Genomic DNA, 21043 nt, shown 5'->3' with positions numbered 1-21043 from the left:
GGCTGAAGCCAAACACGAAGAGGCGGGAACACCGCGACAGCGGCCTCCTCCATCCCCGGGACCTACGGGACCGGCCTGGCCCGACCCAGCCCGGCCCGCCACATCCACTGAGACCGCCACTGGCGGGCTCCCCCGACCACATGACCCCCACCCCTCCACCGCACAGGCGCACGAGAAAAAGGGCCTCTTCCAACATGGCGACGGCGTTGCCAGGCTTCCTCAGTGCGCATGCGCAAAGGCGATTTTTTTTAAAATCATGGCGGCAGTCGCGCCATGTTCTCAGGACGCATGCGCCTCCCGGAAGCGCCGCGTCGGTAGCGCATGCGCGCTGTGAGCCCGGCCGCTTGCCACCGTGAGGGGTGGTCGCCGTTAAACCGAGCTCCGGCTGAGCCTGGCCGGCCGCCTCTTTCACGCAATGGCCAGGTGCCAGAGTTCGGCTTGGCTGGGTTAGCTGGGAGCGGCTGGAGGCTCGTGAGGTTCCCCCGCAGCGAGGTCGCCCCCCAGGCTCAAAGCTGGCCGCTGCCTGCCGCAGCCGGGTGGTGAGGCGGTGAGGCGCGGGCGGCGTGCGCTGCGGTGCCGTTGGCGCGGGTGTGGCGGCCTGCCCGCGGCGCCATGGACAGCTTCCTGGAGGAAGAGGCGGCGGCGAAGAGCCCTGCCGCGCAGGCGGGGAGCGCCCTGCTGCCGGCCCTGCACCTGCCTTTCCTGCCGTCGCACCTCTACCAGCCGGGTAAGGGCGCAGCAGCCCCGGCCCCGACGGCTCCCGCTCGTCCCCGCCGTCCTCCTGCGGCTCCCCGCGGTCCGCCGTTCCCCGCCGTTCCCCTTCTCCCCCTCCGGCCCTGAGGGAGGAAGGCCGCCTTTGCCCCCGCTGTGCCCGGCGCCGGTGAGGCCGGCCTGCCCCCTCCCTTCGCGGTTCGCCGTCGGTCTCCCGCCGAGGAGGCGGTTGGGGTTCCCGGTGCCCTTAGTGCTGCTCCCGGTCCCCCTGCGCCGCGGCGTGTGGGCGGCCCGCCTACCTGGCAGCCTGCGAGGCGCTTGAGGGAGGCGTGTACACGTAAAATAAGGGCTGATGAGGTGACTGATACCAAAAGCATTGTGGATGCAGGTGACCGCAAAACCTGTGGAGAAGTTTCTGTTTCAAAGAGCTTTGTAGTGAAACACTTCACATAACTCTCTGTGTTGCGGATGACTTCTGACTTGCATACTAGGACTTACCTAGAGTAGCCAGGTCCTTAGTATATTTAATCTTGTGGTGTTCACTGTGGGTTTTATTTTCTTAGTACTTGGAACCTTTGAGGTTAGAAATAGGTGTGAAGACTAGACCTATAGGCGGGTTGGTTAGAGATAATTTTGTAGAATGCACTGTAATAAAACTGCTTCAAGCCAGTGTTTGAGTTATTCTTTTGCCTATAGTGTCCAGGTAGGAGGTGATTTGGTGAGCTCTGCATGTCCTTTGCAGAAGGCTCTTGTGGCTTGAGCGTTGTTGTAGGGGCACGTTAGACTGTGGCATACAGCTAGTACCTGGGCATGATTTTTTTAAAAAGTGTGAATATGAGGATTCAGTGTTGTGCGATAACAGGAATTGAACCATTGTCCGTGTAAAAAGGGTAAGTGGTCTCCTTCCAGTCTTGTGCTCAAAAGAGAATAATTCCTTAAGTGTATCTTTGTTTTTAGTGGGAATTACTTAGCCTTTGGTACTGGAGTGGCCTGTTTGTATATGTGTATGCAAATCTTCAGCACAGTGGGGTCACAAACTTAGATGATGATTAGTAAGGGAAGAGAGTGGTCCCCAAAATATAACAAAACATACTGTGAAGTTATCAAAGCACCATGGTCTTCTAATTCTGGTAGGGCAGTAGTATGTAATAATTGGCTCTTCGTTGTTGCAAGTGTCTTCAGCTGTGTCCTGCTTCTGAAAAATGCCATTTAATACTATATTTCCAGCTTTTGCCATAGTTTCGCTTCCCTGCAGACTAGTAGGTGCATTTAACTTCAAAATCACGTAGCTTAAGATCACTTTCTGTAGTGCCTGAGAAAGATCATGTAAGAGAGACACAGAAATAGTAGGCACATGTTTATCTGTAACCTGTAACAGTTGTGGGCTTGGTTGATTTTTTTGGGTTTTTTTTTTTTAGCATCTTCCCATGAACACAAATTAAACTTCAAGAAGAGCAAGGAAGTGTGTTTAAGTTACATTCAGGATGCCATGCTACAAAAGCAGTGGAAAAGGGCTGCAGAGTTTCTGACCTTCTATATTGAGTCACTAGAGAAAGACTTTTCTACAGAATACATGGGTCCGTCAGAGGTAAGCCAGTGTCCCTTATCAGAGTTCTTTTGCAGTTGAAAAAATACTTGCAAGAAGCATCTGTAGTGCTTCAGGACCAACATTTGTCTTAACTAATCATAGGCTTTTTTTTTTAATTTAAAAAAAAAGTATCAGAGGTTAAGACCTGAAAAGTTAGCTAACTTTCATAAACTAAACTAGTTTCTTAAAAAAAAAAAATATATATATATTGAAGCTTCCAAAACTGAATAAGCAGCTATTCAGGTGCTGATGTAGAAACTTTTGGATGGCAGGCTGCAGAAAGTACACCAGTCTTCATCATTGGTAGTGCTCAAGGCAGCATGCTGGCCAGTTACCAAAGTCTGCACTGCACAGGCATGCCTCTGCTGTGGGTTTAACCAGTCTTGATAGAGCTTGAATTCTGCTGAGATCTCACTTTCAGGAGTGCTGAGAATCTGCAGTGCTGTCTGATGTTTTTCCAGACAGTGTGCTCAGTGCTCCTGAAAAGTTCTCTGGGCTTGCAGGCTGTTTTTTGTAGGGGTTTGTTGGTTTTTTTTGTTTGGTTTGGTTTTTTACATAGGGCCTTGACACAACAGATGAAAACTTGGCTTGGTATAAGTTAATTCCATCAGGAGCATATCTATGAAAAGTTGTCTTAAAGTAGTTTTCTAAAATGGAAAAGCAGTAAATGTGTTTGCCTCTGGCATGCCATCAGTCAGGATCTGTTTGAAAGTTAGTGGCTTATTTAGGTCTTTACCAGCTCCTCCTGTACTTACAAAACTCCTAGCAGGTACGAAGATAAAAGCAGGAGGAAAGGGGTCAGAGTTGCTAAATAAATGGAGTACTTGAATATGGCTAGCCTGCTGGAATATTTGGTTACCTTGTGTAGGCAGACCTTGAAAACAAGTGCACGTAAATGGGAAGCTGCATCTAACTGGAAATAATTTTTACTGTCTAGTTCAAAGGCTTATATATACCTTGCATCTTGGTGGAAACATATCAAAGGAAAACAGAAGTTTTCAGTAACTTTGAAACACCCTGTTTTCAGTAACAGGAGGGGGAACCTTCTGACAAATGCAGTTTTCGTAAGCTTTGATGAAGTGCTGCATTTGTTATGAACAATTATGAAGCACCCACTGAATGTAAAAATACTACTAGATGAGCATGTAGGTAACTATAGCAGTAGACTACACTTAGTATTCATTTTTATTTATAATTCAAATGTACATTTTATTTATATGTTACAGTAACTACAAGTTTGATAAGACTGTATATATGGTGACTATTGCCATTTTTGTCCTAAGGTTATTTTTTTAATCTCTTTCTCCCCATTAATAGATAATTTGGAGAATAGGAACCGAAATTCTGTGCCATCATCCCCATAGCAGCATGAAAGAGTTCAACTTTTTCACAGAACAGATGAAAACGTTAGGAGTAAAAAGGTATTTGAAGGTGAGTGTATTTAATGAAGTCCTGATGATTTTCCACATGTTTACCTGAACGCTTACTTTATTAGTTTCTGAATCTCCCTCTTGAAGTGTATTGCTGGAAATAGTGTCAAAAAAGGTAGTACATCTTGCATGATATTTTAAGGGTTATTCTACACCTAACTGTATCTCATTTGGTCTGTATATTTTATCACAGGTGTGTATTGTCAGTCCTTAAAAGTGCCTAGATTCTTTATTTAATCTTTTAATTTGAAACAGTTACATTCTTTTTCATGCATGACCCAGTAACATCTAATTACATGTTAACACCTGCCAAGTTTTGTTTCCAGTCCTTAATTTGGCCACTGTGCTCCTGTCTAAACAGTTGCACTTAAATTGTGCCATCATTATCTGATCATTTTTCGAGTAGTTAATCTGTATATAAAACAGTGGGTCTTATACTGTTGACCCCTGTGTCACCCAGCTGTAGTGCTTTTTCTGTGGTGGCTCATTCAGACCTATATTGTTTTGGTTTCCTTGACTGTTTCTCACTTGTGGCAATGCTTCTCTCTTTCATTCTGTTGTATTTGTTCAAGGCCTTCAACGGAAGTTCTGTACAAGAGTTTACTAGAGCTAAAGTGAAGACTTAGACTTCTATCCAATTCCTATTCAATGTGATAGGGTGGTAGGACATCCCCTTTCAGGTGTTCTGCAGTTGGGTAGCCAAATCAAAAATCAGCAAACAAACCCAAGTGGATTTTCTCGGGTCATTTCTGGATCTTAAATAGGTACAGCACTTGTTAATGACAAGCAGGTTTTTGAAACAACTGCTTTTTGCTACCTTGATAAGTACCACTGAGTGTCTACCACCTGGTGAGTGACTTTCTGCCCCAGAGATTTCAAGAGCTTCAGCCCTTTCCCTTCCAAGGGATACATCTTTGTATATCAGCTATGCTTTTGACTACTAATGTTTCTCCAGTGTCTTCAGACAGAAAAAATTACTTAGGTTCTTGGCTCATCTCCCTGCCTCCAGTGACACTTGTATTCTCCCATTCCTGCATTTTTCTCCAAAATTCCTTGTAAAGGTACTGTTTGGCCAAAAAAAACCCCCATATAAAATGCTCTTCTAATTAAAATACTTTAATAACAGTGTTTGCAGTATTTTATATGCATGTCAGTAATGAGTCTCTCTTCTTTCCCTGCACATCTGTGTAGAACTTTGCTGTATTGCTGAGATTCTCACTATTTATGATGTGAAATGCTGTGGTATGGACTGTTTGAATTGCAGGTTTGTTTAGAGCATGCCTTTCATCTCCTTTGTAATGGACTAACAGATGAAGCTTACCAAAACCTGTCCCTGGCAGAAAGCTGGAGGTTTGGAGAGCAAACAGCCATTCAGGATAAAGAAATGAAACTGATTCAGGCTTACAGGGGACTGTTGGACTACTATAGCTGGTCTAAGCAGAAGAACATCCTGTTAGAGCATGGTAAGTCCTAGTGGACTGTAAACTTCAACTTGCTTGCTCATGCAGGCACCATGGTCTGCAATGACAGTTTTTCCATGTGGGCTGCTGTTCTGCCTTTATCTGCGTATGAAGGCACCAAAGGGAAATACTAGACTTCAAAATTTGATGGTATGGATTGTACATAATTCTATATCAGCAGTGGTGGGGGTGCCAAAATGGCGCACTGACCTGCATTTTTCTGATGTGTCCTGAAATGCTATTTTGAAACTTTTTCTCCCCCTGAATCACATTTCTTATATCCAGCCAGCATCACCTAAAATAATGGTCAAAGGAATGTATCCACTTATAGCAGTGGCTTAATAGGTGCATAAGTGCTTGACTGCTGCTAGAATTTTGAGTGCTAGGGAAGGCCCCCAAAACTTGTGTTTGAATTTTGGTTTCTTTAAAGATATGTAAGTTGCTACTTGTGTATGGTGTCTAATAGTGCATATACCTGCTGGCTGTGCACTATCAGTTACATTGCATCTCTACTTGTTTGTGTGAAAGCTAAGTATTGAATTTGGTTTATGGACCTTGTGCTGGTAGCATCTTGCCTTTGAATACTACCCATCGTGCCCCATGAGTTGAAACTGGGTGATAATAAATTTGAATGAAGAGCAGTGAAAATTTCTTCTTTCAGTACTGAGGAAACTGAGGCCTCTTTTCTTAAAAGCTCACTGACTGGAGTCCATGCTTAGCAAAATGTGATCATCTCTTAGGTGCACCACTTCTTCAAGATCCCTTTTGATTAGCAGAGCTAACTTTGTGGCATTCTTTCATGTTTTGGTAGGTCAGGATGGATTTGAAGACTTGTCTGTTGAACAGGAAATGCACAGTTGCTTTCGGAAGGCAGCAGTGAACTTAAAGGAGATCATTAAAATACCTGGAGTCTGGGATCTCTTTGTGAAATGCTATGTGGATGTAAGGGCATGTTTTACAGATATCTTCCTTTTGTGTTTCCCTGGCTAATTTTCATTAAGATGTCTGTCTGCAGCTTTGTTACATGTGTGTGGGGGACGAAAAAGTATTTTAAAAGCAACACATCTGTACATGTATCTCACTGGCTTTGATTTAAAGCACAGTTTACTCCTGGTAGAACTGCAGAGCCTGCAGAGAGTACAGAAAGGACTGTGGATTGCCAAGAAAAAGAAATAGACAAACAACTTGCATATTTTGTTTTCCTGGTGCTAGTAAAGAAATTGGAGCACAGCTGCTTTGTTTAAATTCCTGAAAGCAAGCTATCTCTTTTTGGCAGGGCAATGTTTTTCTGGATACACTAAATGTTAGACACCAAACATGCAATCCCTCTGTGTTCTGTTTTGTTTTTTTTAAATATCTGCTTAGAATTTGTAATTAAGAAATAAAGTTAATCTTAAAATCTCTTTAAAATTATTTTTTGTAAATGCTGATAAGCTCTGACTTCTCTAAGCACAACTTATGGAATTTTATTTGGTGCTGACAGCTGCCAAGTTCTGTCATTGAGTTCTCTCTTTAAAGACATAGCAGGCTGCTTCAGTGCCTCTTTCCAGTGAGCAAGTGCTGGTAATTCTTTGACAATTAAATAAGTCTTAAAGGAATTTTCTCCTGTAGCAGCTTCTATGTGTGCATTTCTGTCTATCTGTGGTAAGAGTAGCCAGTAAAATTAAAACATGCTAGTGTTAATCTTATCTAATATGCTGCACTCTTATATACAGACTGTGCTATTGGATAGTTCTGTGGCAGCCCAAAATTAGTTGTAAGAGTCTGATTCCTAAATGATTCTGTGATTCTATGTGGCAAACTAATGACAGACCTAACTTCTCTTAGTTGTTAGAGTTCTATGGAGACCATAACGAAGCCCGCCAAGTATTAAATGAATATGCCTACAACTCAAAGTTTCCTGCTAATCCCAATGCTCACGTTTACCTCTATCAGTTCCTGAAGAGACATGGTGAATCAAAGAAATCACTCATATCTGCACTCAAGGTATATATTATATAGTAGATACAGTCTGTAGTAATTTATCTTGCACGGTGGTCTGACAGTTTGGTTCAGTTGAACTCCTGTTACGTTATTTACCCTGTTATATTCTTTATGGGAAGCAGAGGGTTAGAGGAAAGTTGGTGGGAGGGATGCTAATGGGTAGAGCAAACAGGATCCTTTACTGTCTTTGAATTTAAGTGTTTTGCCTTTAACTGATACATCGTATAACTTCTTTAAGTCAGTAAACAAGCTCAGAGAATGTGTCTGCGTGGTTCCGGAAGTCTGTATCAGCAGTCTTGTACATAACATGCATTGATTTCTGTTACAGTTTGATCTACTGAAGAAATAATTAGATGCTTGCTCTTTCACCTATTGATCCTGTCTAGCAATTAGTTTCTCAACTTGTTTTCAATGAGCTGTGCATTTAAGCTAAAATAGAAGTTAATTTCTGCTGGCTGTTGGCAGACAAGGCCTTGCTGTATTAAGCTTTCATATAGTTGCTTTTAAATTCCTGCTTTCCTTGCCCTTGCTCATTGATCTTGGTAGCTTCTTGCGAACAATGTTTTGCAATCTGTCTTGCCACTTGATGGCAGTAACATGCTTTTGTTAGGGCAGATGTTTTAATACTGCTTCATAAAGCTTAGACTTTTAAACTGTAGCATATATGTATAAAATTCCATCTTCTCAGTGCTTTTTAGCAGTGGTTTTATACACTAGTCTCTTACAAGATAGTGACAAATCAAAGCACTGGTCTGATAGGTCCAGAAACCATGATCCAATGCATAGAGCAGTAGACAGGGGAGCTAGAACTGGCCTAGGAAGGAAATGATGTTGCCTTCTAAAAAGGGGACACTGGATATGGATTTGGGCTGTTCTTTGAGAATCTTGTATTTGTCACATGCAGTGTTTTTTAGCAGCCGTCAAGGTATTTCATCCATTGTGTCACAGATGTGCAAAATGGACCTAGATATTCATTCTTTATATCAAGGCACTAAAGTACCTGATTGCTTAATTTTCCTAACTAAAACACCCAAAACTCTGAAACCTGTGCTTCTCTTGATCAGGTAGAAGTCATCAGAAGTTTTCACATTAAAATAATGTATCTGCTTTTTGTGGTTTTGTTTTGTTTTTCAGATCTTGCATGATATTGTTCCTTCTCATGAACTAATGATAGATTTTAATACCATGCTTCAAAAATCAAGTAAGTCTTTAAATATCTTTGTTCTTTTCCTTTATGGTAATCTAGAATAATATTCTGAAATTATTCTGCAGCCGCCTTTCTGCTTTTCAAAGTAGTTTTGTTAAGAAAAAAACACAAACCCCAACTTTCCAATCACAGGAACCTTTAAGTTGCATGTGTGAGCAGGCATTTACAAACTTCTGTAAACAAATGCCTTTCTCATTTTAAAGGCTGATCAAAGCAAACTGTTTTAAGGCACAGCCAGGATCTCAAAAATAACTTTTTTCTTTTTCTGAGGTACCCTACTCTGAATGCCAGGATCTCTATTCCCTTTTTGGGGTCTCTGATTTATTTATTCTTTCTCTTCTGGAGGAATTGAGATGAATCTATGCCTTAGTTCATTGTTATTGATCAAAGAACAAAATCTTCCTCCTCTTCAAGGGAGTTTTATCTTCAAGTTGGTAGAAAAGTCTTCCAATTTGGAGACTGTTTTTTCCATGCTGATCAATTGTATTCCAAGCTGTCTGTCGTCTTGTGACCTGGTATGTTCCAGCAGGTCGACTGGTGAAATGTCCTTGAATCAAGATTGTTGTCTTCTGCTTTTCCTCTTTGGGAAGGGAGAAAACAACCTCCTGGCTGAAACCTCCTTTTTTCTGTTCATGCATGTCACATTTGCTAACTTTTCGTAGCTAATGAGGACAATCTGATTTTTGAAGAAATTTATACTGATAAACATGACTTTTTCCCACACTTACCTGCTGTGATAGGTCAAGTGTTGTTTTAAGAACTCTGCTGATACAGAACTGCTGATGTGAAGTGTCTGTTTTATTCATATCAGTCCCAGATTTTATTTTGTGGGTTTTTTGGTGGCATTTCAGGATTTGAAGTGTTCCGGAGGCGCTGTGTTCCCTTCCCATGGGAAGAACATGTTGAACAGTGGTGCCCATTGGAAGCACTGATTAGTGAGCTTTGGAAACAGCAACTATTATAAGCAAGGCAATGTGGGATAAGTGAGTGGTCCTATGTGTGCCTCTTGAGCCAGCAGTTTTTGAGCAGGATGGGAGTAGGGACAGAGTGTCCCTGGTAGGAGTTGTGCTCTAGAGCCAGGAAGCATTCCTTAACTTTATCTCTTGGAAGAGGCAGAAGGCAATGGGGGGAACCCTCAGTAATAGGGAAAGTAGCAGTATTTGGGGAGGCAGGATGGAGAATTATATTTCACTTGTTGCTTAGTAGTGAGTTTAGCCCTATCTGTTTAATTCGTTAATCAGCCTAATCTTTTTCCAGAGAAAAGAAAAAAACGTCAACTGGCGCTAGAAGTTATTTTTGCAGCTTTGGATTATGCTAGCTGGAAGGAAAATGTAAAAGCATGGAGCTGTTTGGCAAAACAGGTGAAACAAATTGTAATGTAAGTATGGTATCTCCAATACAGTGTACTAAAAACAAATGTGTGTCAAGTCTCCACCTTTGGGCAATTGACAGTGACCCTTTGCAGCCTTAGTCTTCCCTCCTGGTGAATGGAAGTGTTGCCTGGCCTACCCTGAGTTCTGTGGCAGTGCTTGGCTACAGTGTGTTTTCATTGGGAGGAAAGAAGAAATTATTGAGGGGAATTCCAGATTTTCACTATTGTCATCACCTGAAAAAGTTGTTGGGGTTTGTTTTTTTTACCATGTTACGTGCTTACGCAGAAAGTTATTCAGATGTTGGGGTGGCATTTGCTGCCCATCACCAATCTCCCTCTTTCAGGTGGGGATAAAAACCCAAGTTGTTGGGTCTTCTGCTCTGTTACTATATGTGCATTATTTGAAGCTGGGCTGAGAATTGCTGGGCTGCAATAGGGGCATGGCTGGTACTGTACAGACTGGTGTGTTGTGTGATGGTGGTAACTGTTACAGAATGCAGCCAGTGTATTCTTAAAAGCTGAGCCAATGTGCCTGGGGATTGATGTGTCCTCGCCAACACTGACAGACGTGGCCTCTGATTTCAGAAGGAGCCATCTCAGGTTATCTGTGCCCAAAAGGCCTCTAATGTCTAGACTTTATTTTGCCCAACAAACAGGGTGTTGTGTTTTTAAGCTCTATATATTTACAGTAAATTAATTCAGTACTTAATTTGACCCGGTTTGCTGTTTTATTGCCACCTCCACCTACACAGCATCTGCTGTTAAGGTCCAGAAGCTAGTGGATTAAAGCTAGGAGCGGTCGCATAGAGTTAGTAAAAATTGTATGATACTCTAATTTTGCCTGCATTTTTGTGTTCAAAGACACAACTTCAGAGTATTTTGAAATATACTGGGCATCTTGGTTGTTTTATGGGAATATCACTTCCCTGTTGTAGGCAGTTTCTATTTCTGAAATGCTTGGTTTAAGTTCTTTATTGCGTAACAGTTATTGGGATAAGTATTTGGGATAAGTTAGTCTTTGAGTATGCATAGGGTAACACAAACCTTTTCTAAAAACAAACCCCTTGATACAACTAATTTGTTCACAAACTTGAAGAAACTTTCTTATTACTATTGACAAACTGGCACACAAGTCAAAGTCTTGCTTCATTTCACACCATAATCTGTGTTATTGCCAAGTCTAAATAAGACTACTAGAGTTCACCTCCTGCCTCACTAGTGTTGCCAGGGATAAAAAAAAAAATTTTTTCTCTTTAGTTTAGTGTTTCAGTCTGCGGTGTAAGGTCAGTGTGTCTGTGCTAGCAATTTATGAGACTTGTAGCAAGTTCCTTATAAAATTCAGTGCCTCCTAATCATCTTTTCATGCCAATTTAAGCTTTTCTGTAACTTACTATACCTTTTTCCAGCTCTGAGAAGCATCTTGACTGGATCAAGCAAGAGTGGACCTCCAGAAAGGACTGGTGGCCAGCCTTCCATTTTAGCCGTTACTTGGCAAAAAGGAATTGGCAGGAAAATGAAAGACTTTCATATGAAAAAGCTCTGGTGGCTGGAATCTTACTGGGAAAGGGTAATACTAAATGTTCATTCCTTTGCACTACATAGAACAGAAATAATGTCTAGTTCTAGCTAATGAGGTGGGATGCAGCTAAGCTACTCCCTGGAAGAAATGCAGCTTCTTCTAGGAAAGATTGTTGTCTTTGAAGCTGAACATGAGAAAAATGTTTAAATTGGTTTGATGTTTGACAGTGAGGCATATTTTGCATAACTTGTCTTATCCTGGTTTAGAATTCTGTTTTATCTGGCCTTGTTGAGCAGTCGCAATACTATTTAGCTTGTTGTTTAGCCTTCAAAACAACACAATTTCAGACATGCACAACATGCTCCTGAGTGAATGTTGCGAGGACTGCGGAGAGTTTGCTTGCTGGATGCCAGTCTAGGCAGTGTCTCAGCAAATACTGGGGAGCAGCTGGTCCTCAAGGACCATGGGTGTGTTGTAATGCAGGAAAGAAGGGGGTGGGGGGGCTCTTGAGTGAAACCCATAAGTAGTTTGGTAAGAAGGTGAAGAATATGACCTCTTCAGTAGCACTCTTTGAAATACTGCCAAAACCAAGTGGAGTATCAGGCCAAGAAGCAGCTGCTAAATTAGAATGAGAATATGGTGTGGAGACTGTGGCTCGTACACCAGTTTGGACTTTTGGTTGATAGGCAACTTGTGCATTGTCAGATTTTCTATAACTTTATCTTCTGGACTTCATAAAACAATTTCTCATGTTGGAAGTCTTTTTCTTGCTTTCGGTAATATGTTATCAAATGTCTCCCAGCTTGTATTACCACATGGCTAATAAAATTGTTCCAGCTCTCTTTTTTAATGAAGCTTCTGTGCTTATTGGTGGCAATATGAGCCTCTATTTTCCTTATCCAACACAATAAGTTAATGTATGAAATCAATGCTTCTTTACACTCTTGAGATTTTACTTTCTAATTATTTGAAGAATAAAAACAAAAGAGGAAAAAATATTTTGCTGGGTCAAATGAGGATAGATTATTTAATGCTGCAGTTATGTCTGTAATGTGCATGTCTTGGATTATTTTATTACCTTTCATTACTGGAAACTTAGATGTTTGCATGTTATTTCAACAGTGAAAGCATTTTGTATTTGCTTGTATTATGGTATAACTTACATTGCCTTTTTTTTTTCTCCTTAGATTGCAAATACTTTAAATATGTATCACACCAAGGCTGCAAAGCTCAGGTGAAAAGGTTTCGGATACTGAAGAGATTTGTGAATAAGCACAATCCTGTCTGCCTGAGAATATCTGGTCTTTCAGATTCCTCTGTACAACCTTGATTAGAAGGCGTCCTTAAGGTTCTTGCTGTATTTTTTCCTCTCTGTGAAACTGACTTTTGTATTGGTGCTATTCTAAAAGTTCTAGGCAGACCCTGTCGACTCAGTACTAGATGTTTTCATATATTTCTGTAAAAACGCTTTGGCTTGTATTTATAATAAAATGAAAATAAATGAGCTGATAAGGTTGAGGAATTTCTTTAATATTAGTCCCATATTTCTGTGTGAAATGCAAACAGCACTGATTGCAAATACATCTTGAAAAATATTTAGTATTATGGTGTGGAATTTCTGTAGGGTTTGATCCTCCTTACATTTAGGTGCATAGATGGTGATTTAAATGACTGCTGGAATGTAGTTCAAAATCCATTCAGGACTAGCAGTGGCATTCATAATAGGTGTAGTGTCTTAACCTAGGAACAGTACGTGATGCAGTGTGAAAATGCATTCTCAGCCTGTAAAGGTTACATAGCTTGCTGCTTATAACTGATCATTTCCTGAAATATATGGAAAATGGAGAGGCATGTGTTACACTTTTGCACTGTATATTGAGAAGAATTATAGGTCGTGAAGATCTCCTGCAGCTCGTTCAAATAGATGATGCACTTCTACATATCCAGAGGCAGTTTTCCCATGTCATACTTAACGGGGTTGTGTGTCCAGTGCAGGAATTGTTTTCATGTCACTGGCAGGAGAGAGTGAAAGGTTGCTGTAGCTGCATGGCTACAGGGGGAAGCTAGTGTTGCAATGCTTTGAAAAAGCAAAGGCACAGAACTATTGAAGACTTCTCTGCCTGGTGGAAGAGACTTTCTAGAATCTTTTTGCAGTCTTGCCTATGAGTTGAAATGTGCACCGTTGCTGTGTTTGGAAAGCAAATGCTAATGTGTTGTTACAAACTAGCATTCCAGTTTTGCTTGAAAACAACAACAAAATGGCTTCCAAATGCTACTTCTGTTTTAATTACAGGTCTGTAGAACTCTGGTGGATGAACTGCTTGAACTACCTCCGGGAATGAAATAAAGATGTCTTTAATAGCATAGTAGTACATGGCTAAGTACAGCTGTGCTTTTAAAAGCTGAGTGTTTATCTGGGATTTTGGTCTGGGTTAATATGGGTCTTGTGAAATGTGCCTTAGGACAATGTGTCTTAAACATTAAGTGAGCTACTTGCCATAGCTGTATCAAAAAAAAAAAAAGCAAGCAGCAATTATCTGTCATTCCAGACCTGTGTGCTAGTTTAGTTCTGAGTCTGTAAGAATGCTGTTGCCTCATTCTGTAGTAGTCTAGTTTTTTGTTGGAGGTCTTCAACTGAATTTTGACTGTTTTAATTTAGATTGTGAAGTTTCAAAATGCTCTTCCCCTGCATCCTGTAATGTGTCCTACACCCCTGGGAAGCAATTCCCCTTAGTCTGAAAGGTGATCCAAATTGTTGCTCCCAGTAACTCATCTTGTTGGGTTTCATGCCTGGACGATGGGGCTAAAGCTGTCCTGGGACAGCCCTGGGAGGCAACCAGGCAGTTTGTCCCTTCCCTAGAGTCCTTAATTTGGTTTCCTGCCTGCCATTGTGCTATTCTGCTCCTCTGGACTTGCAAAGATGGGCCTTTGGGCTGGTGACTCTCCTGTGATGGGCCTGGGAGCATCCCAGCAGGATATTATTTGGGCTTCCCCCTTCCATTGTCTCTCTGTGCTCCTTTGTGGGCGTGCAGAGGTGCTTTTATCATATAACCTAATGCAGAATAGTATAAAATTGAATGCTAGAGCCCTTGCTGCTTGTTGAGAGCTCCCATATAATTTTCCGTCTGTCCCCTTACCTGCCTGTGGGAGATGTGTATGCCTTGCAGCAGCTGAGAAACCATCTCTTTATTGAGGAAGAAATGTGCAACAAAGAAGCAGAGATTGGGGAGGAGGTAAGGAGAATGAGAGGACAAAGAGGAGCTTGATGTATTTGAAAAATCTGTTAATCCATTGTGCTCACAGCTTTCTCCTATGACCTCTGGAAAAAGGGTTGCTGCAGGGATCATGTTCTCTCCTGGTGCTAGAACTACCATGCTGCAGTCAGCAAGTAGAAGAGCAGTGCAGTCCCAGCTTTCATGGAACTACCTCAAGCGTTGCTCTTTCATGTCCTGCAAAAAACTTGCTATTTCCTGACACCATAGTACTTAAACCTGAGACAAACCTGTAGTGGAATTTCCTGTGTAAGTTATTCAGTGCATACTGTGTTTTCAAGCTTGTGTGTGGTACTTTGAATGTGGTAACTCCTAGTGGACTGGAATATTCTGCTTTGGCTCTGAATTACATGGTCTAGGTTTGGTTTTCTTATGACTTGACATCTTCATCCTGTGTGCAAAACTTCTGTGAGGTTTTTTTTCTTCCATGAAACAAATAGCACATCTTCTCTTCACTGATCTCCTTTATACAGAGGCAAGGAACTTGTTCGGGGAATCCATATCTTCTGTCCACAGACTCTCTCTGTTGTCCCTCCGTTACTCCACCTCTTGTTCTGATATTTTTAATATTAAAACCTAACATAATAACAAAAAATGACAATTCAGCTCTAACCTCTGCTTTCCCTGTTGTTCCATTTATGCTTTTGATGCTCCTGCTTGTGCTTTCCTGTTTTAATAATGTCTTTACTAAAGTTCAAAAAAAGCAAGCTAATGAAGTGTCAGCTGCTTTTTAAAGTGTGTTGACCCCACGTGTTCTTACCTCCTTCCTTTTCCCCACCAGCCTCTCTGTATTCTGAGCAGCTGTCTCATTCTGGAAACTCAGGCAGGACTTGCCTTAGCTTTCAGAGCAGTGTAAGCGTATTGTCAGCAGTAAACAGGTGTGTACCTTACCCTTGGAGTAGTCCCCGCACAATCAGAGGATTGATGCGCTTTGTACTGGTTTAAATTTACAGTTCTTCAGGGTTTTCTGTAATTGGTGTTCTTATCTGCGATAGCAAATGGAAAGTCTGTCTTCTCGCATTTAAAGAATGGCTGGAGGTGGTATGTTGGCCGAAGAAAAAAGACTGCCCACTGCAAGGAGTCCTTGGGTAATGTGAGCAGTAGGCTCGGTGGGAGGTTATGCATTTCCTTCTTTGCCCAAACATGAGTAAAGCTATTCTAGCTTTTCTGCCCTCATCAGGGAGCAGCAAGGAGTGTTCTTGCCTCCTGATCTGAAGTATCCAGTAACTAGGAAGTGCAGTTCCTCACACGGGTAAATATTCTGAGTTGTTATCTGCAAGTGGCATGCTTCTAGGAAGGGGAGAGAGGCGCTTAAGTTCTCTTAATGGTGGATAGTGTTAGTTACCCCAAAGAGCTCAGTAATGCTAAAGGAATTAAAAGCATAGGGAACTTTGTAGGCTGTAGTTACAAATGAAGAGTGCGCAAATATTGTCACTTATCCTTGCTGTTTGTTATGGTTTCAAAATAAGACAATTGCCAGGGGACACCAAAGTAATGCCTTAATGTCAGTGATTGTCTGCAATGTATGAAAACGATAACTGAGATAAGCTGATACTTCAGCAGACTTAAATACTTGGATTTAAAATATTTTATCTCGTGACAGTGCTGAATCTTGATTGGCATGTTTACAGTTCATTGAAGTCTAAGCAGACAGGATTATTGGCAGGCTGCTGGACAGTCAAGGTGCCACAAGTTAGAGCCACAGCAAAACAGGTGAAGGTTAAAAACCCAGAGGTTTTTTAAAACAACCATTTTCTAATAAATACTCTGAGGAGATCTGTAATCAGAGTATTCTCAGCTGTCACGTTACACTGGTGGTTGTATTGAGAAGCTAGGACTGGGAGCTTCCCCCGGAGCCACGTGCAGGTAGACCTTGGGAGTAAATGGTGATGTGTGGGGAGAGGGGAAAGAGTTTTGGAAGAGAGGAGGAGTCCCTCTTCATGAGATTCTCCCTTCAGCTTCCTTTTCCCCGCTTTCTGCCTGTGTCCCATGGAGGGAAAGCAGCAAGTAGGAAGATGCTTAGAAACAGCACAAAGGGTATCTGTGCATTGGCCTTAATCTCCTAGGATCTGTTGGGAGGCGAAATAGCTAATTGCTTTTTAATTGCTTGGCTCCTCACTAATGTTTCAGAAGCAATAGAACAGATAGCAAAGCCTTGCTCTCTAGTAAGCTTTCCTGTATGGAAATGTCTAGTGAGTGGGTGCATGCTAAAGCCTCTTCCTGACAGCATCAGACTGGCTGATCACTCCTGCGGCTGCAAGGGAAAGCATGACTGACTTCTCTTCGTTGGATTGCTTAGGTTCTTGGTGCGCTGCTGTTCTCTAACTCGTGCCTTGTGATGCATACAGCACAGTGGTGATGAGCGCTCCGGGTGTGTGTGGATTTGTTGCCTTGTTATAAGTAGCGATGTATGCAAGAGGAAAACATTTGTTTTTGGTGAAGTGATAAAGGAGCTTGGTTGTGATCAAAGCGCTCTTGGTTCGCTTGTGGAAGGGTGGAGTTAGGGAAGTGTCACTCAGAAAGGCAGGCTGAGTACAATGTGTACAAGCATGGGACACCTGCCTGTGCAGCTGATGCTGTACTTCACTAGCTGACTGGTGGGATCGCTCATGCATTCTTCACTAGAGGGAAAAGTGGCAAAAAAGTCTCATGCATCTTAAAATCAGTTTAATGTCAGCTGAGATAAAATCCGCTAAAGTCAATTACCTTAAGTACAGGGTTACTACAGAACATCAGTTGACCTCAGGTTGTTCTGGTGTCTTAAATGTGTTTTCTCTTTCGCTCTTTCTGAATTTCTTCTTATTTTTAACCCTGAATTTATACCTGGATTTGTGGGTAACAGCAATATATCTGTAAAGCTTTTTTTTGTCCTGAAATTACTTGTACCTATGGTTAACTGCTGCCTTAATTAGCTGTATTTTGTGACCCCTATTCGGTCTTTATGAAACCAGACCCCAGTTCGGTGCATTTTAAGAGTCAAATAAAATACTAGTTAGCAATTGAAAATTACTCATCTTGTGTTTTTGTAAATGGGGAGAGATTACCAGGTTCTGTATATAGGTATCACATGTTGTATTTTTATCTGTTGTTCATATTTCTTGGTGAAGGATTTCTCAGCTAATTTAGACTAAGATGTAGGGATTAGATTTATGAGTGCTTCTAGGGGCATGAGAAATGTCCAGAGGGGAGGGTTCAGCTATGTGACGTGTGAAATACCAAAGAGACAGCCCGGAGGGTTTCTCTCCAGCCAAGTAGTAAACTTCAGAGAGAAAAAGGGACAGAGAATGTAAGCAAACCTGAGTGAATGCTGAGCTCTGTGCCTGGTAATTAATAAAACAGAGAGGATGAATGAACCATACCATGAAGAAGTCCAGGGTGTCTGTACATTTGACCTCAAGAAATCTACACTGAAGGAAGTGCATGTTTGGCCATGCACTGGAAGGAGCAGCAGCAGCTCTGGAGTTTCCTTTTCTTGCCTGCATGTCTGTCTTTGCCTCTCCTTGTTGTGCCTGATAGGCAGTCTGCTGGGGCATCCTCAGTGTCTGGATTACAGGCCGCCTTTCCAGCCCCCTTTTCACTTGGAGTTCTGCTCTGCCTATGAAAATTTTGGCTGCTGTGACCAGGAGAGAGACAACAGCATTGCAGCAAAATACTGGGACATCATGGATTATATTGATCCCCGGGGGCATAAGCTGTGTGGAACATATATCAAAGATATCCTGTGTCAGGTAGGGCAGAAAAATAGTATCTGTATCCTACGCTTTGGGCTGACTTGGGGGTCAATTGTGGTTCTAATAGCCTCTTATAGCCAGCTGTGTTGCTGTGAAATGAGGTGTGGGAGCAGGGGAGAAGTGGGCTGATGGAGCAATGGTACCTAATCCTCAGCATGCATTTTGCAAAGTGCTACAAAGCACTTTGTAAGGTGCATCTCTTTGTGGTATCTGGCAATATATAATGACATTTGCTAGCAATAATGATGATTTATGAAAGCATTGCCCAACTCGGATTATGATGAGAATCCTGCTGTGCTGCTAATTTTTTCATAACGAAGTGGAGAGTTACAGATCAATACTTATTTTCTGCTTGCAGCTACTAGATCCTGGATTACAAATTCTACAGGAGTAAATGATACAGGAATTATCAGGCAAAGTGCTTGGGTCCCTGGACCCCATGAAGGACATGTTTTGATTGTGTTCCTGCTAAGGATGCTCCAAATGGTGCGGTTGTTAAAGTAGAACAAAATCTAATAGGCAGTGGTTTCACACAGCTGCTCCAAGGTCCCGAGGCTTCAGTCACTGCATTTTCATCGGTGCTGCCTCCCCACTGTCCACCTGGCTTACAGAAACAGGCATTGTGCAGTGAGAAAAGACCAAAGGCACTGTTCTTCCTGAGCTCCCCTGCCTCCCATAATTAAAGGGCAGAACTGACCTGCCTTTTCAACAACTGTTGGTGATGCAGAGCTGGACTTACTGCATGCTAAAACACGAAGCAGTCAAAAGACACAGTCTTACTAAGAACATATAAAATGCTTCTAGTTAATAATTCCTTAGCCCTAAAATGTTATCTGTGTACAAAAATGTTTTCATTTATTTTGGATGCTGGCAGGATTCTGGCATCTCCTTGGGGTGGGGATACAGACCCTGTCAGCACCAGGGCTGAAAAAAGTAGCGTCAGTGTTGTTTGTCATTTTACAGTTGTTAAACCAGAAAAAGATGCGTTACAGGTCCTAGCAGAATCACCAATGTTGGTGTTATGAAGATTTTCTACATGTTGCAGGTAGAAAAAACAATATGAAAATGTGTCTGTTGCCTCTTTGCTCATTCTGCGGGGCATGATTTAATTTTGCATTTGTTCTAAGTGTATTTTGTAGCAAAAAACCCAAACCACCCTATATATTTTCTTACAGACTTTCAAAGTAATAAGCTATTACTCTTCATATCTTTCTAGAGTAAGATTGCTGTTAAATCTTTGGGGAGGAGCATGTGATTGTGTTGTGTTGCTCTTCCTGTTCAAGTTGGTGACAACCATGGAAATAAGGTTGGGTTCTCTGGCAAATATTATTTGTCTGTTGAATTAGTGGAGGAGCAAAGATCTACCAAATGGTTTTGCTTTAGTGATGTCGCTTTGCTGGATTAAATTCTTACTGATGATCTCATGTGGAAAGGATGGAAAATGATGACATCTCCATTCTACCACCTCCACAGTATCCTGATAATTTGTAGTCACTACCCGTGAAATGTTGACATGTACTTAGTGCCACATCAAATACAAAAAGACAGATACGTGATCAGGATGTAATTGTGCCAAGTGCTTATTTCTACTGTGTACGGCAGGACTTCAGATAAACTGCTGCTGGTAACAAGTGCTTTTATAGATATTATTCATATGGAACCTGGGACACAAAGATTAGACTTGGAAGCAATGGTAGACAAAATATTATTAGCTTTTGTCTTTTGAACAAAACAACTTTCAAGAAAGAGGTGGCGGTGCTTATTGATAAACCTGAATTACTAGTAGCCGCTCTAATTTAGTGAAAACAGCATTATTTCACATCTTTGGGTGAGATCAGCTTAGTAGCGATGCGTTGTAACAAAGCAGCTCATTCAGTCAGATGTTCCTTCAGTGCCAAACCTAGCAGACAGTAAAAAACAGACAAATACTTCTTTACCACACCAGGAAGGCTAGGAAATGAGCAGTGTGCTGAGCGTTGCACAGAGGAAGCTGGTTTTGGTGACTGCAGCCATCTCGCTGGTCCCACAGAGCCCAAGAAGGATGCTATGGAGTGCACCTTACCTAGGCAGTGGAGCTGTGTGTTTCTTAACAGAGAGAAGATGATTAGATGGGGTTGTGTTCTGGATCATGGATTTCCTGCTGTCACTCTAAGCCAGATATGTCTCTGGAAAACTAACAGGCTAGAAGAAGCATCTAAAGCAATCTGGCTCTGCTGGTGGAGCTGCTTCAGTTTGCATCTGGCAAGATCTGGGTCTATTTTTGCTAGCTGCTCTTGTTCTAAGCATTTGTAGGTTTAGAGTCTGACCCTCAGCTGAGCTGTTTTAGGATTTAGCTTAAAAACTGAATATGAAACTCTGAAAACTGCCTGTGATGTTCTTAAGGAGGTGTGCAAGTTGCATGGCTATAAATTCCCTGGATGCAAACCTTGCTACATGCGCTAGAACAGCTGTTTGGCTGAGAGGATGTTTCTCTATTCAGAAAACTGCTACAGGAGAGGCTTAAAAAATGGAAAAGGCCAATTAAACCTTGTTCAAGCTGATTGAAAGCCATGATATTAGCATGGGATAGGAGTTAGTACAGGGAAAGCAACATACTTTTAAAGCCAGTTTTAATCTGAGGCCTGACTTGACCACTGAACACACACCCTTCTTGCAGAGAAACTATTACAAAACAGCAAAGAAGTATCAACTTGATCTTAGCAGCTTCTGCTTCTTCCGCTCCAGAAAGTTGTGGGATTAATTGTATTGTTTCATGCATGCTTGAGTGAAA

At 41.8% G+C, this 21043-nt stretch overlaps 1 protein-coding gene across 1 annotated transcript; it reads left to right on the top strand.

Annotated features, from left to right (window-relative positions):
* Window positions 1-314: 314 nt before the first annotated feature.
* On the top strand, window positions 315-12814 carry TAF1A (TATA-box binding protein associated factor, RNA polymerase I subunit A). The gene is made up of 10 exons (XM_072856990.1): window positions 315-727; window positions 2130-2299; window positions 3617-3730; window positions 4994-5192; window positions 6001-6131; window positions 7017-7175; window positions 8307-8373; window positions 9637-9757; window positions 11158-11318; window positions 12458-12814. The coding sequence occupies exons 1-10, from the start codon at window positions 613-615 to the stop codon at window positions 12598-12600; spliced, it is 1380 nt and encodes a 459-aa protein (XP_072713091.1). The 5' UTR covers window positions 315-612; the 3' UTR covers window positions 12601-12814.
* The last annotated feature ends 8229 nt before the right edge of the window (window positions 12815-21043 follow it).

Source organism: Ciconia boyciana, chromosome 3 (assembly GCF_034638445.1).
Source record: "Ciconia boyciana chromosome 3, ASM3463844v1, whole genome shotgun sequence".
NCBI lineage: Eukaryota > Metazoa > Chordata > Aves > Ciconiiformes > Ciconiidae > Ciconia > Ciconia boyciana.
This window is presented reverse-complemented; position numbering and strand designations above follow the sequence as displayed.